This window comes from Actinia tenebrosa, unplaced genomic scaffold (assembly GCF_029948245.1).
Source record: "Actinia tenebrosa isolate PJP-AT-01 unplaced genomic scaffold, QUT_ActTen_1.0 PGA_scaffold7__59_contigs__length_16204524, whole genome shotgun sequence".
In the NCBI taxonomy this organism is placed as follows: domain Eukaryota; kingdom Metazoa; phylum Cnidaria; class Anthozoa; order Actiniaria; family Actiniidae; genus Actinia; species Actinia tenebrosa.
Window position 1 is genome coordinate 9,226,848 of NW_028292584.1, and position 15,280 is coordinate 9,242,127.

Consider the following 15,280-nt stretch of genomic DNA (forward strand, 5'->3'; position numbering starts at 1 on the left):
ATGTTCTTCGTGTTTCAATAATGTAATGTCCAGTTTTAATTTTTGACCTTCTTGTGGAAATCTTGTCTCGAAGAAATATGAAAGACTGTAGACTTACATTAAGTTTTTGTACGTATTTGTTCATTAGTTGAGAAATTGTAAGCACCAATAAAGAGCAGTAAAGAAAATATAAAATAGATTTAAAAATGATTTGCATTTGCACGATTGAAGAATAATAAAGGCTTCACAATAAATTTCATTTGCTTAATGAGTAAAATGATAATTACCATAAAAGTTTAATTGCATCCGCTCTAATGATGACCAAAAAAGTCACGCATTAGCAGTTTGACATTAGCCTCGTTGGTTTTGAGGTGGCTGCCTACTTTCGAAAGTTCAGCCCATGATGTGGGCGGCTCAAAAACCGCTGAAAAATCTACAAGATTCAAAAAAACTCCTAAAAATCTAGGTTATATCAACATTTTAGGAAAAGTTTAAATTAGTAACACATGAAAAAATAGATTTTTGTAGGTATTTTTGTTCGACTTTATGAGATTTTTTAAGAGCACCGAAACTACAAAATATGACAAATCAATGTATCTCTTTGTTGTTGTTGTTGTTTTTTTTTTTGTCGAAAATATCCATGTATTATTGTGCAATCATATAGTCTGCAAATAACTGTTATCTTTTGAATCTTAATTTTTTTCTTATCACTTAAGGTGGCGCAATTTTTACTCCAAAAGCTCGTGCGTAGGTTAAATGCTGATTATCTCGAAAACAAGCTCGGGACACCCACTTTTCTTTCCAAATTTGGAATCAACATTAAATTTCAATTCGGAAAATCGAAGTTTTAAAAAAAGTTTAAATCAATTTCCAAAAGTAGGCAGTCACCTTAATGCATTCATCTTTGTTGTTTAATTTAGGTGTCATTACTGCTTCTCTGATTTTTCTCTTTTTTCTTTGCCATGGTTGCTATTCGATTCAGTAGCATTCTCTGTGGAACTTTCGTGACCTGGATGTGTTTTAATATGTTCTCCAAAAAGTATTCGTTAATTGACTCTTCTTTTTGTGGGTTTACTTCGCTAATTATCTACCATATGTAATATCTTGGAACTATAGGTAAAACGATGTTCATTTTGAAGAAGTCATCTGTCAACTTTGGTAGTGCATATTAAATTATTGCCAACCAAAGTTTTGTGGATTGCATCCAAACTTTAAACATGCCGAGAGTCGCTTAAGGGACGCAATGTTTTTTTTTTGTTTAAAGGCGAAAGTCAAGCGCTGAAATCCTTACTTTTTCTGTTTCATTTTCTTGAAAAGTAAGTCAATGTTAGTTTAAGTGTACTTTGACTGGATTCATAACAAAATAATAAGAATGACTTGAATAAACAAATGTTTGCATAGCTTGGTGAAACGTCTCGTTGTCATGCTAAAAAGTGCTCCTCCAGACAAAGTTTGGTAAAATTCCATGTCGCTTTGTTGACCTTTTTTTTTTTTTTTTTCTTTTTTGGACTTTATATGCTACAGGCAACAAAGCCTTCATCAACTATTTTTTGATTGAGCTGTAAATAAGTTTTCAGTTTTATTGGAAGTGTTTACTGGAGCTAATCATCCAATAGCGCAGCGCACTGAGTCTAAAAATAGCTCAAAGATTTGGACAAACATTGCATTCTGTTTAACCGCTACGAGGATTATACGAATCGATTTTATTATTTTTACTTAAAGTTCCAATAATAACCCATGTAAACTAAGATCAACTGCGATCGGCTGTAAAAATTATCTGCTGAAAGTAAACTTGTAAGTTAGTTTGTCCGAATTTCGCCTTTGTCTTCGTTTTTATGACGTCACGGCTGCGCTGCGCTATTCCCTGCATAGGCAAGCAGCGGTACTTCATGCCGTAAACTAATATTGTCGTATTTTTTCTTTTTAATTAAACAACAACAACAACGACAAAAACAGAACTGGTAAAGAACATGAATAAGAGCGTTGATCCTTGCGAAGACTTCCACGCCTATGCATGCGGTGGATGGGAAAGCAGACATCCCTTGGAGGACAACGCAACATTGGCAATAACTTCACCATCTATTGTGTCTAACGAAAACAGCAACGTTCTTAAAAAGGCTTTGGAATATGCTCATCTGAATTATTCAAAGGTAGAATGCAAAGCAGCTTTAGAACGTACTTGTAATATAAAAAAAGGGAACTAAAATTTGTGATAACATATACAGATGGTTGGACTTTCAAGTAGCTCGGATGACCACTTTAAATAGCGGTCCCGTCTCCCCACACTCATCATTACTGACCAACATTGGAGGGACGTAAAAGAACCACTGAGGACGTAAAGAAATCCTGGCAGTGACCACCCTCAGTGCATACACCTCATACTAACCATCTCATGTTTGTAAATTGTATACTGAAAATCAATCTAAACTTCACGACTCAATGTAAAGCGATTAAAGATTATTAAAGATTTAGAAAAGGCGCGCGCGTGCTGTGTGTAGTTACTGCTGTATGCTGCGAGGGAAGTGTGAATTCTCGAGTGTTCTGCCAATCCCGAAATGCTTTATAACTGCACACAGTATGCATATCAAGCAAGTTTGTTTATTTGTTACATAAAATACGAATTACAATAACTATTATTTTGGATAGCAATGACGCAAACTGAAAGTGCGCTTGTGTGCTGTGTGCTCTCATTAAGCACACGCTCTAAACCAATCAGAACGCGAGATTTATGACAGTTAATTTATAAATCCATATAGAAAGGACACTATATAAATTATAAATCATCATCAACGTTATTTAATTCCCGTGCCTATCGTAGGCAAAGCTAAATAATTATAAAATAAAATAAAACAAAATAATATCATAATAGCAACATGTTTAGACGGCACACTGTTAAATCATAGTTATGGTTAAATCTTAGATAACTTACGATACGTTACTAATAGGATTTGTTTATTCCTTTCCGCTAGAACGACGCTGTGATGAAAATGGTACGTGTGTACGACTCTTGTATGAACACCACCGCGGTAGATGCCCTAGGATTACAGCCCCTCAAAGATTTGATCGAAGAATATGGCGGATGGAGCATTTCACAGAACTACAACCCAAATGTTACCGTAGCGCAACGAATTGGCAGAGCTGCACGTGAACTGAATATCGACTCTTTGTTTGGCATGGATGTGCGACCCTTTTTCTTAAACTCTGATGTGAATGTGCTAATGGTTTGTATTATATTCGTTCATTTTGTCTTCCTTATTCTCTCCTTCTTTTCTCAATGTCATTCTACCTTTCTCCCTCATTTCCTTCCTTCCTTCCTTCCTTTTCCAGACCTTCAACTTTTCCTCCTTCCTTCTTTTCAACCTTTTACAACGACAATAATAAATAAAAGATTTTTTAATCGATAAGTTTTTAAGATTTGATGCTGATTTTTCGTAAGGCTCATCCGCAATACTGGAAAACTATAGATATGTCAGTGAAAATTTCAAATCAATCCATTCAATAGTAATGTTTCTACAGCGCGAATTTTCAAGCAGCGTCATTACTTTTTTTCTGCTCTAGACTTTCCATCCAAATTAAACATAGACTGCATTAGTACTAGATGGTACAATTCTGAAAATTTTAGAAAATTGTACCTGAGGATGAAGAGAAAAAGCCAAAAACTAAAAATAGCACTGTTTGATTTTCGGCCGTAATAAGCTAATCACTTTTAAAAAAACTCTTACAATAAAACATACTGTTAGAATCCAGGATATAATCAAAGCACATCATATCAAAAATCCAGTTAAATTGACGCACTAGTTTTGGGAAGCGAGCGAGAATAAAACTGTCCAAAAAAGGCTATGAATTAGTTTGGATCCACCTTAACGGCATTGGTAAAGAAAAAAAGTTGGATGGCCAAGGTTAGGCGCGTCGCACTGTTACTTTATGTACTCAATAACTTTAAATTCACCAGTTTGGAAATCTTCATCCTGCATTTCCACGTGCTCCATTAACCAATTAACTCCATTCTTCGTCATTTACTTAAATTTCCTATTTTTTCTCAGTTAAAAGGGCTGGCAACAGGACTTAACAAAAGGGACTATTTGGATCAAGACGAAGACAGTGAAAAGGTAAAACATGTCCCTATTAGTTAATTTTTTTGCATGACAGAGAATATACAGTTATATATTTTATATTTATCTATCTGTCTAGAATAAAATTTTAAAAGCTGTTAACGTTTATATGATTTCATTGGGGGGAGAGCTTGGGGATACACAGTTTAAAATTGGTTGTGGTCCTCCTACCTTCGCTACATAAGAGACCTGCCATTATTTACAGAGGGGGTGCACAAATATTTTTGTGCACCAAAAAGGGCGGACCAAAAACAATTGTGTAATAAATACTCGTAACTTAATTGTTAGACACTTGTCAACTATTTTTTTTATTGGGACGGGAGAGGGGAACACTAAAATTTGAGTTTTCCATGAAGGGGGGATAAAAAAATAAAAAAATAAAAAATTGAGCATCACATTTCGCATTTCCACAAGCCCCCCTCCTCCCTGTAAATAATGACCTGTCCCTAAGAAATTCAGAATTAAGGTTTGCAATGAAGTAAGTATGAAGTATGAACCTGGTTACTTGGCGTTACAACGGTCATAGATCAACGAATGTGTACTCGGTTTTCCTAGTATCTTTTAACTTAACACCCTTGATTCTATCAATATGAAATCCTCCTCCTCCTAAGCCTGTACACCCCTCTTGGGGTATAGGCCATCAACAACATCTGAACGCCACAGAGCCCTGTCCTTCGTCTTTTCCTCTATGTGGCTTCCATAGGAAGTCCCTCCTTCATCCGGGACTAGATTCTAGTTTCTCTGTTGGTGAAGTTTCTGTAGAAATAATGACGTAAAAATCACGTCACTGCAAAACTGAGATGTCATGAAGACTGTGAACATTGACCAGAGAAACATAAAAATATACCCGTCATTTCAATAAAGCCGGAGAACCCGGAAAACCCTCGAAGCACAGGAGAGAACCAACAAACAACTCAACTCACATACAAAACCGAGCTCGTCGGGACTCGAACCCGGGTCGCATCGGTGAGAGGCAAGCGCTATGCTATGCTATGCTATGCAAACGCCATGCTATATAAAACTTATTAGTTGTTGTGTTACTGTTATCAACCTCTTATTACCAACGTTTCTTTCTTTTTTCTTTTTTCTTTTCTCATTTGGTGGCTTGTAAATCATTGATTTGAAGATGAAAAGCGACACCTCAGTTTTGCAGATTCTCTCAATTGTGATTGGCTAGTGATTTTGCTGGAAGTTTACTCGAGTGCCATGCATATCACCCTTAGAAATGATTCAAATTTGCAATCAGATTTCCCTCCTTTGATAAGCGTTTAAATATATCTTTATGTTAATTATTCCATTTTTAGTTTTCTTTCTATTCTATCTTATCTATTAATTTTTATCTTTTATCTTAGAAACGTAAAGAATACAAAAACTACATGAAAGCTGTGAGTCAAATCTTTAATGTCTCGTACACCAAAATGAAGGCAATCTATGATTTTGAAGTAAAACTGGCTAAGGTAGGTATTTAACTACCATCTTTATCTCCATCTTTATCATTCGTCAACAATCTCTATTATACTCTTATTATTGTCATAATTTTCTACCATTACTATTTTTCGTTAACACTGTTATCTTTTATATTATCATCAATGTTCATTCATTCGTATTCATTATTCTTCATCCACGTCTGCAACAACATCATTATCAGAATGAACATCATTCTTATCCTCATCATTCGTCTCATTATTCGTCTTTCTTCGTCATGTTCATCAACACACCTACAGGGGCGTCGGAAGCTGAAAATCTTTTTTGGAGTCTACCTAGGAGAGTGTCGCGCTGCTGCTTTGATGCCGACAAAAAGCTTAGAATGAATATAACGGAGTCTAACGGCTAAAAAACCACCATTTTTTGCCCTAGCGCCCTTGGTTTTTATTATTATGCTAATATGATCATTTTCTTTTTTGAAATAGATTTCAAGTGGAAAAGACCCTGATGCAGAGTTGATGGAATATATTAAGTCCATTGCCATATCCGCTAGAATCAGAAGAAGTACAGAAGATTGGACAATAACGCTTTCTAGGCTTAGCAGAGTGACTGGGTTTCCGGTACAGTACCATTAGATAAATGCATTTTGCGAAAAGTCAAAAAAGGTCGTTCAAGTGTGACATGTATTACACATATATTACGGCACGGCACGGCACGGCACGGCACGGCACGGCACACAGAACCGTTGCTAATTCCGTATGCAAAGAACAGTGCCATTAATCCAATTGTGTTTTTGTTTTAGTGGCCCGTGCTGATTGAAGTTTTGGATATTCTGTTTGACAGACGGTTAACTGGAAATGAAAAAGTACTTTCTTTGCCTGCCCATATAGTCTTATTTAAAGCGATTGGTCTTTTGTATAGGAAAACGTGAGTTATTTTGTTTTGTAATCTGACACCCATCTATCCATCCATGGTTGATCCATCCACTCATGTTCTCCTTACATGACCTCCATCTATCCATCTATCCTTTCATCCTATGACATATAAACCATACCCTATTGTATTCTATTTATTTTTTGTTCTTCAATTAAATAAATAAAATAAATAAAATAATAGTCGTTATTACAACACTTTACAAACGTTAGAGTTTACGATATAATAATAAGTATATGTAATAGGACTCCATGCTGTCCAATTAAGAAATAATTGGACGATGAAAATGAGGCCGTAGGCCGAGTCCAATTTGGCAGTCAGAGGAAGTTTTGGAGTCTAATTATTTCTTGATTGGGGAGCATGAAATCCCATTGCCTATTAATTATATAGCTGCCTAATTAATCCCATATCAACAAGACCTGTCCAATTAAGAAAATAATTGGACAGTTACCTATATGAGATTAATGAGAAGCTGTACAATTATATCAAAAATACACAGGTGATTATTGAAAATCTCGCGCGCTGATGTATATAAATTAGATACTTTAATCTCTATATAAAATCATATTAGCAAAGAGGCACCTATTTATAAAACACCTTTAATTAAATGTCTTTGTGCGACATGAGTCTATTCCTAGTATTACGTACTCTTCTAGGTGGCAAAAAACTATAAAGGGGGTGTGCAGGATTACTTAGTATCTTATTCCATAAGTGATTATCCTTATGTCTTACTAATTCTTCTACTGGTGTATACTGTCATAGAAATCATGCACTTTTAGCTGACTACATTATGTGGCAAGTCGTACGTCATTACGTTGGTGGTCTTCCTAATCAATATCGACCACCAAAAGGAGATTTTTTAATAAGCACCAATATACCACGATGGAAGCAGTGCATCTATGCCATGTTGATCCCCTTTGACATGCCACTCGGCCTACTGTTTGTGGATGTTCATTTTAATGATGACGCTAAAGTTAAGGTACTTTTGCTTTGTTTGGGCTTTCCTAATTTTGATGTCTACTACCATATTACCATAATAACAATAATAATAATAAGTATATGTAATAGGACTCCATGCTGTCCAATTAAGAAATAATTGGACGAGGAAAATTCCGAGGACTTCCAAAATTGGCAGTCAGAGGAATTTTTCGAGTCTAATTATTTCTTGATTGGTGAGCATAAAATCGCATTACCTATTAATTATATAACTGCCTAATTAATCCCATGTCAACAAGACCTGTCCAATTAAGAAAATAATTGGACAGTTACCTATATGGGATTAATGAGAAGCTGTATAATAATAATAATAATGATGATGATGATAATGATGATAACAATAATGATGATGATCTTTAATTTTACAATTATTTTATAACTCTTTTATTGAAGATCAGAGAAATGATCGAAAACACTAGAACTTCATTTATCCGCAAACTACCAACTCAAACTTGGATGGACAAAATAACTCAGGAGAAAGCAAAGGAAAAGGTACCAAAGAATTGAATAAAAGGAACGTCATTGATATATGGGTCTTGGTAGCGCTCATTAGGCACCATGAGACCTTTTAAGTAAAAGATTTGCAAAATCCTCGACAGCGACATCAGCTGGAAGCCTGTGAATTTTTTTTCTTTTTGGGGTACTGTGCGTTGAAACTTTCATTTTAAATATTGCCATTAAAGTCAAATCATCTACAGGGAAGGCAGACTTTGAAAGGGCGCGCGTCATTCAAAGTAAAGTTATTAGTACACTTAAAGAAACATAAAGTGGTTTAATAATGCCAACTGGCAAGGAGGCAAAACAGTTGGCTATTTACAAGCATGGTAGAGAAACTGAATTTGAACTAATCAGAGATCAGGACAAATACATTCTCAGCTAGTGGCCTCAGCGGGACTCGAAGCCAGCACTACCGGATTGCAAGACCGACGCTATGACCACTCGACCATGCTGCCTCCCAATAATGCAATGGGTATGCTGCGGTTTAATTTTTACCGAAAGTTTACCCATCCTAAAGCTTTTTTGCTTTTTTAAGAAATACTATATAGAGAGTACATTTATTCATAATGAAGAAATAGAAAACGCGCGCTCGTGCAATGTGTGCAGTTATAAAGCACGCAGGGGTTAGCAGGAGCACGAGACAAGTGTTAGGAGAAGCACGACGCGTAGCGTAGTGCTTCTTGACACTTCTTGAGTGTTTTGCCAATCCCCAAGTGCTTTATAAATGCACACAGCACGCGCGCGCGTTTTCTATTTATATTTCTTCTCCTAAGCAACTCCAGCTTTTCCCTCTTTGCTTACTTAAAACTGTCATTATTTGACAGGCACTGGCAATCGCCATTGAGGAAATTGGATATCCAGCGTACATCAAGGATCCTGTAAAACTCAAGGCACAGTATGATTCGGTAATTAACACTGAACAAAATGATGATTCAATGATGGTTTTATGAAGTTAATAATAGCTGATCTGGGTTAGGGGACTTCTAACCCGCAAATGGAACCCTTAGACAACCTCTGGGCTGATCAAAGTCAGGGCACGCCTAACTCACAGAATGAAACCTGAAACAACCTCTGGGCTGATCTAAGTCAGGGTATGGCTAACTCACAGAATGAAACCTGAAACAACCTCTGGGCTGATCTAAGTCAGGACATGGCTAACTCACAGAATGAAACCTGAAACAACCTCAGGGCTGATCTAAGTCAGGGCATGGCTAACTCACAGATCAAACCCTGAAACAACCTCTGGGCTCATCCAAGTCAGGGCATGGCTAACTCACAGATCAAACCCTGAAACAACCTTATGGGCTGATCTAAGTCAGGGCATGGCTAACTCACAGAATGAAACCTGAAACAACCTCTGGGCTGATCTAAGTCAGGGCATGGCTAACTCACAGATCAAACCCTGAAACAACCTCTAGGCTGATCCAAGTCAGGGCATGGCTAACTCACAGATCAAACCCTGAAACAACCTCTGGGCTCATCCAAGTCAGGGCATGGCTAACTCACAGATCAAATCCTGAAACAACCTCTTGGGCTGATCTAAGTCAGGGCATGGCTAACTCACAGAATGAAACCTGAAACAACCTCTAGGCTGATCTAAGTCAGGGCATGGCTAACTCACAGATCAAACCCTGAAACAACCTCTAGGCTGATCGAAGTCAGGGCATGGCTAACTCAAAGATCAAACCCTGAAACAACCTTTTGGGCTGATCTAAGTCAGGGCATGGCTAACTCACAGATTGAACCCTAAAACAACCTCTAGGCTAATCTAAGTCAGGGCATGGCTAACTCACAGATCTGAAACCCTGAAACAACCTCTGGGCTGATCTAAGTCAGGGCATGGCTAACTCACAGATTGAACCCTGAAACATTTTCTTGGCTGATCTAAGTCAGGGCACGGCTGTTTCACAGATTAAACCCTGAAACAACATCTGACCTGATCTTACTCAGGACACGGCTAACTCACAGATCGATTTTGCGGAGGCGGAAGAAAACCAAAGAAGCCCCGAGAAAAGCCCTCGAGTCTCACAAAATCACATGTGATGCCAATGCATTTCCAGGAATAGAATTTGAGACGCCAGAGGTGAAAAGCGAGTTTACTTCCGCTAACCCATCCTTCCCTCTGGAACTGACATTCCAAGTTCTGATGCATACTTTGATCGTTATGAGCAACAGTACCGTGGATGATAGTTAGATTGTTTATGATTTATTTATTGGTTATTATCTTTGCTACTCTTCAGCTCAAAGTAACAGACAGCCTGATGGACAACATGAAAGCCGCCAATCATTTACTTAGAATGAGAACTTTAAAAAACTTTGAGCGCCCAGTGGACAAAAAAGAGTAAGAACAGCCTTGTGCGTGTGGGTGTGGGTGTAGGTCTGGGTCTGGGTCTGGGTCTGGGTCTGGGTCTGGGTCTGGGTCTGGGTCTGGGTCTGGGTCTGGGTCTGGGTCTGGGTCTGGGTCTGGGTCTGGGTCTGGGTCTGGGTCTGGGTCTGGGTCTGGGTCTGGGATTTGGCTTTGGCATCGTCTTTATCTATTCTAATGTTTTTCTGTCATTTCTATTTTCAAGATGGACATTTGCAAGTCCGGCCAAATACAATGCTTTCTATGCTCCTTTCTTGAACCGAATAAGTAAGTCAAAGCGACTACTTGAACAGCACTTTTACAAACAATATCAATGTTTTCTATTAATTTTACCTTGTTTTTTATGTATTGATTCGGGTGATACAAGGTTGAACAAGGGATTGCATGTATGTAATACTAACATAACGAACATGATATGCTGAATTCTAAGTCTATTTTTTAGTATTCCTTGCTGGAATTCTTCAAAAACCGATGTACAGCCCAGGATATCCGAGGTAATCTCTAAATGTTAAAGAAATAGAAAACGCACGTGTGCTGTGTGCTGGTATAACGCACGCGGGGACAGGTAGAACAGAGAAGTGTTTCAAGAAGCACGACGCGTAGCGTAGTGCTTCTCGACACTTAACGAGCGTTCTGCCAATTCCCAAGTGCTTTATAACTCCACAAAGCACAGTGAGCACGTTTTTTTATTTATTTTATAAAATATAAGGGTAAGTGTGTGCTGTGTGCTCCATTAAAGCACGCGCTACCAACCAATAAGAATGCGAGATTTGTAACAGTTATTTTATGATTACTTTTAATGACTTAAAGGAACGAATTCCCTAGCTTATTTCTGCTCTTCTTCTTTACCGCCTCGTTACATTTATACTACTTCTTCTGCTTTATCATGCAGCAGGAATGGAACTTCCCTTAAAGCGACGCTCTAACTAATGTGTTTTTACTGTTACTTTAATAATAATAATAATAATAATAATAATAATAATAATGATAATAATAATAATGATAATAATAATAATAATAATAACAATAATAATAATACGCACTTGATGAGGGCATTAAAAAATCTCATTGCGCTTATAAAATCTAAAAAAAATGTCATTCGTTATAGCTACCTGAATCATGGTGGTATAGGAATGGTTATAGGCCATGAAATCACGCATGGTTTTGATGGAACAGGTAAGATCAGGAATGTAAGGTAATAGAGCGGTTTTCGTTCGTATTAATGAGAAATTATGCGTCGAATCCGTAGCCTTACTGGTGCCTCGCCTCATCTTACCGTAACCGAAACTACTCGTTGTGGTTTGGATAAATTACTGGGCAACAACGATGTGAAGGCATTTCAATATTACCTACCGAGTATGTGCTGTAAGTCATTACCGTACGTTTCCTACTCATACGATAACCATTCTTATGGAAAGCCATTTCAATGTTACGGCGGCATGTCGTACGGTGTACGTGCTGTAAGGAGTTAGTACCATACAAAAACCGATCTAATATCGATTCTTCTTCCAATTATTCATTTACGTTCTATAACATAATTATGGCATGTTTTCTAGGTCGTTTGTTCGACAAGAAGGGCAATTATAATAATTGGTGGTCAGCTTCATCTGCAGCAGCCTTTGTTTCCAAAGCAAAGTGTTTCGTCAAACAGTACAACAAGTATAGAATATTTGATAAATATGTAAGTTTTCACGTTTTTTAGCTTAAAAAATCAAAGAAAATGCGTATATACAGATGCAAAGTAAAGCGACAAAAAATTTAAATTTTGCCTAAAAATGCGTAAGCATGACATCATCGTGGCATGGGCGGCATTTGTGGCGTACGCTGCTAATGCGTAGTCTTTCACCGCTGAGAGTCCGACGAGTCCCTGCGGTCTTCACATGTGAATTGAGTTTATTTGATGTGTTGTTTTATCCTCTGTTTTATCAATCAGCACAATATTTCTTAGTTTTTCTATTTGTATGTCTGTTTGTACGTCTTTCTATCTATCAGCATGTCTCACTCACTATATTCGATCCTGTGTTTATAGGCAAATGGAACTATGACGCTGAACGAAAATATCGCAGACAACGGTGGCATTAAACTGGCATATGATGTAAGTAGAAAAATGTACTGGAATTACTTTATCCATCCATCCATCCATCCATCCATCCATCCATCCATCCATCCATCCATCCATCCATCCATCCATCCATCCATTTCTATCATCGTTTTTCTATTCTTCCATAGGCTTACCAGCGATGGGCAAAGGAAAATGGGGTAGAGAGAATCCTGCCTGGTCTTGATCTCAACCCTAACCAACTCTTTTTCTTGGGTTTTGCTCAGGTAAAACACTGCAGCGCGCAACAGTCTATCAGCAATGACGAAATAATTCCATTTCATTTTCTAAATTTCCAACTATAAATGACTTAATAAAATGGAAAAGATTATCCATCGTTAAAATAATCCAAAGATGATACTTATTCATTTGTCTCACGATTGTGGTAGTTTGGAGGACCCTGGCGTTTACACTGCTACTGCTAGGGGTGATAGTGTATACTGACAAGGCAGGATCCAGCCAAAATTTTAGGGGGGGGTCTAATTGAGTTTAGGGAGGGGGGGGGGGGGTGCGTAGTAATTGAGTTTCTTCCGTCAACACCACGGAAAACAATAAAAACAGCATCTAATTCTTCAGTTTTGTTTTCTGCTGAAGAGGATCTTCAGCCACCCTTCCCCTCCCCCCCCCCCCCCCCTGGATCCGCCCTCGACTGAAAGGTGGTCTTACTATATATCATTCAAAAACAAAAACCTTAATAAATAAATGCCTTCGTCTTCTTGATATCTATTCTTTCCTCTTTTCTTTCCACTTTAGTCTTGGTGTAGTGTGTATAGCAAGGAAGGTGCTTACACTCAGTTGGACACTGACGTCCATTCCACGGGAAAATACAGGTTCGTTTATTGAATAAGAAATAATGAGGTGGCCAAGTTTGTCATTTCATTTGTTCATTTGTCAGGCAAGTTTCAAAGTCAAATTTGCTTTTTTCAATAATAGAGATTTTACCCCATCACGTGATGGCAGCCATGACAGGAGGTACAACAATAGAGGCGTTCTCCCCATGAAAATGAAACATTTCTTATATAAATAACACTAGATCAGATTTAAAAAAATAATAATAATAGCAATTTAAAGATTATTCCTTCCTGCTGTTATGTCTGCATTAATGTGATGGTGCAAAGCCACTACAGCACGAAAACGTTTTTTACCACTTTGAATACGAACTTAGAGCATGCGAAAACATGTTTCACTCGTGTTGTTTGCGCATGATGACAGATCCTCGGATCAAACCCAGACTACAGTGGCGAGTGACGGTGCATTCGCACCGAACACTGCAAAACAATTATTCCATTAGTCTCCTCGCACCAATGTCCTCATCAAGTCTCCAATCCAGTATCAGTTTGGCATTCACACAGCAGCCATGTTTATTCTCAAGAGAATGCAAACCTTTGTTTAAATTTATTCTCAAGCATTTGAATAAGAGGCTACGCGTGGTGGAATCTATGGTTCAAACCAAAATGGCTGCCGAGTGAAATAAGCCCATTATTGCTTATTTAACTTTATTTAATTATATATTTATTTTATTTTTTTATTTTTTCGTTATTTTGTTGTTAGAATTATTGGTTCTCTTTCCAACTTCAAGAAGTTTTCTGAAGTTTTTAAGTGTAAACCAAACAGTGGCATGAATCCTGTGGACAAGTGTGCAATCTGGTAAATCTGGACAAACGAGTTCCTGGTTTGGTTGTTAAGCTTGTTGACAGCGATCATTTAGTCGTTATTATAAAATAACTGTTATGAATGTCGCGTTCTGATTGGTTTTGAGCGCGTGCTTTATGAGAGCACATTGCACGCGCGCGCACTTTCCATTGCGTCATTCCTATCTATTACAGTAATTTGCATTTTTTTAAAGAAATAAAAATTTTGCTTGTTGTGCTGTGTGCAGTCATAAAGCACTTGGGCATTGGCAGAACACTCCAGAAGTGTCCAGAAGCACTCCGCTACGCGTCGTGCTTCTCCTAACGCTTCTCTCGTGTTCTGCCAACCCCCGCGTGCTTTATGACAGCACACAGCACGCGCGCGCGTTTTCTATTTCTTCAACACTGCACGCATGCGCAATACTAACCATTCTAACATTTTATATTCCAATCTCGTACCCAGAGCCCTTATTTCTTACTGCGCATGCTCGACGAAATAATTGGGCTCTGGAAAACTCCAAACCGGAAGACCCAGATTCTGGGTTTCTTGCACATGCGCATTATGACAGACTAGGTAAATTGAAAATGGCGGACGATGTTCAACGAGCATGTGAATTTGCGCTAGCAAAATTAGATTTCGAAGATGGTTTTCAGTTAAATTAACTCCGAAAATATCTATTGGAGGGACATCAATATAATTTCCATTACAAAACCAGCACAACTTTTAAAAATCCGGCCCTACAGGCTTTTTTGGTGTACTTAATTCGAGACGCCATCTTGTTTACTTTCCCTAGTACTGTAATTTTTACTTCCGGTATCTTCCTTTGTTCTCGAAAACCAATCACAGCACAGGAAATATTGGAGTTTTCCAGAGCCCAATTATCTCGTCGAGCATGCGCAGTAAGAAATAAGGGCTCTGGGTACGAGATTGTTTATATTCGTAAGGTGAACTGTTGATTTTTGATTGTTTGTGATTATTATTCAACTTATCAATAAAAAAAAATTAAATTAAAATCTTTTTTATAAATGTTCTACAAAATGTACGTATAATTAATCTACACCCAGCTAGGCGGTCTCATCATTTCCTGTGTTAGCTCGTCAATCAAACTTTTTCGGCGGTATTTCCAGCTCCTCTTTAAGATAATTTGGTTCTTTGGCATAAAAAAGCCCTGTTTTGTTCGGATAGCTCAGTCCCGTGTGAACAATGAAAGGACTTACGGCCGAAATTAAAATAATTAAGAAT

General features: G+C 37.8%; 1 protein-coding gene across 5 annotated transcripts in view; it reads left to right on the forward strand.

Moving 5' to 3' along the window:
- LOC116304220 (endothelin-converting enzyme 1) overlaps positions 1-15,051 on the forward strand; it is a 19,926-nt gene extending 4,875 nt beyond the window's left edge. For 2 of the 5 annotated variants that reach the window (XM_089040089.1, XM_031713920.2), the window contains exons 2-19: positions 1,936-2,129; positions 2,949-3,200; positions 4,023-4,088; positions 5,444-5,548; positions 6,002-6,136; positions 6,319-6,443; positions 7,212-7,428; positions 7,839-7,937; positions 8,768-8,848; positions 10,184-10,284; positions 10,514-10,575; positions 10,751-10,802; positions 11,417-11,484; positions 11,865-11,989; positions 12,338-12,403; positions 12,538-12,633; positions 13,160-13,236; positions 13,958-15,051. In XM_089040089.1, the coding sequence (XP_088896215.1) occupies positions 1,950-2,129; positions 2,949-3,200; positions 4,023-4,088; positions 5,444-5,548; positions 6,002-6,136; positions 6,319-6,443; positions 7,212-7,428; positions 7,839-7,937; positions 8,768-8,848; positions 10,184-10,284; positions 10,514-10,575; positions 10,751-10,802; positions 11,417-11,484; positions 11,865-11,989; positions 12,338-12,403; positions 12,538-12,633; positions 13,160-13,236; positions 13,958-14,057 (2,007 nt within the window). In that variant the 5' untranslated portion in view covers positions 1,936-1,949 and the 3' untranslated portion in view covers positions 14,058-15,051. Of the gene's footprint in view, positions 1-844; positions 1,296-1,935; positions 2,130-2,948; positions 3,201-4,022; positions 4,089-5,443; positions 5,549-6,001; positions 6,137-6,318; positions 6,444-7,211; positions 7,429-7,838; positions 7,938-8,767; positions 8,849-10,183; positions 10,285-10,513; positions 10,576-10,750; positions 10,803-11,416; positions 11,485-11,557; positions 11,674-11,864; positions 11,990-12,337; positions 12,404-12,537; positions 12,634-13,159; positions 13,237-13,957 lie in introns of those variants that run through there. The other 3 variants (XM_089040090.1, XR_004198030.2, XR_004198031.2) reach the window with 3 other exon arrangements.
- Positions 15,052-15,280: the final 229 nt, after the last annotated feature.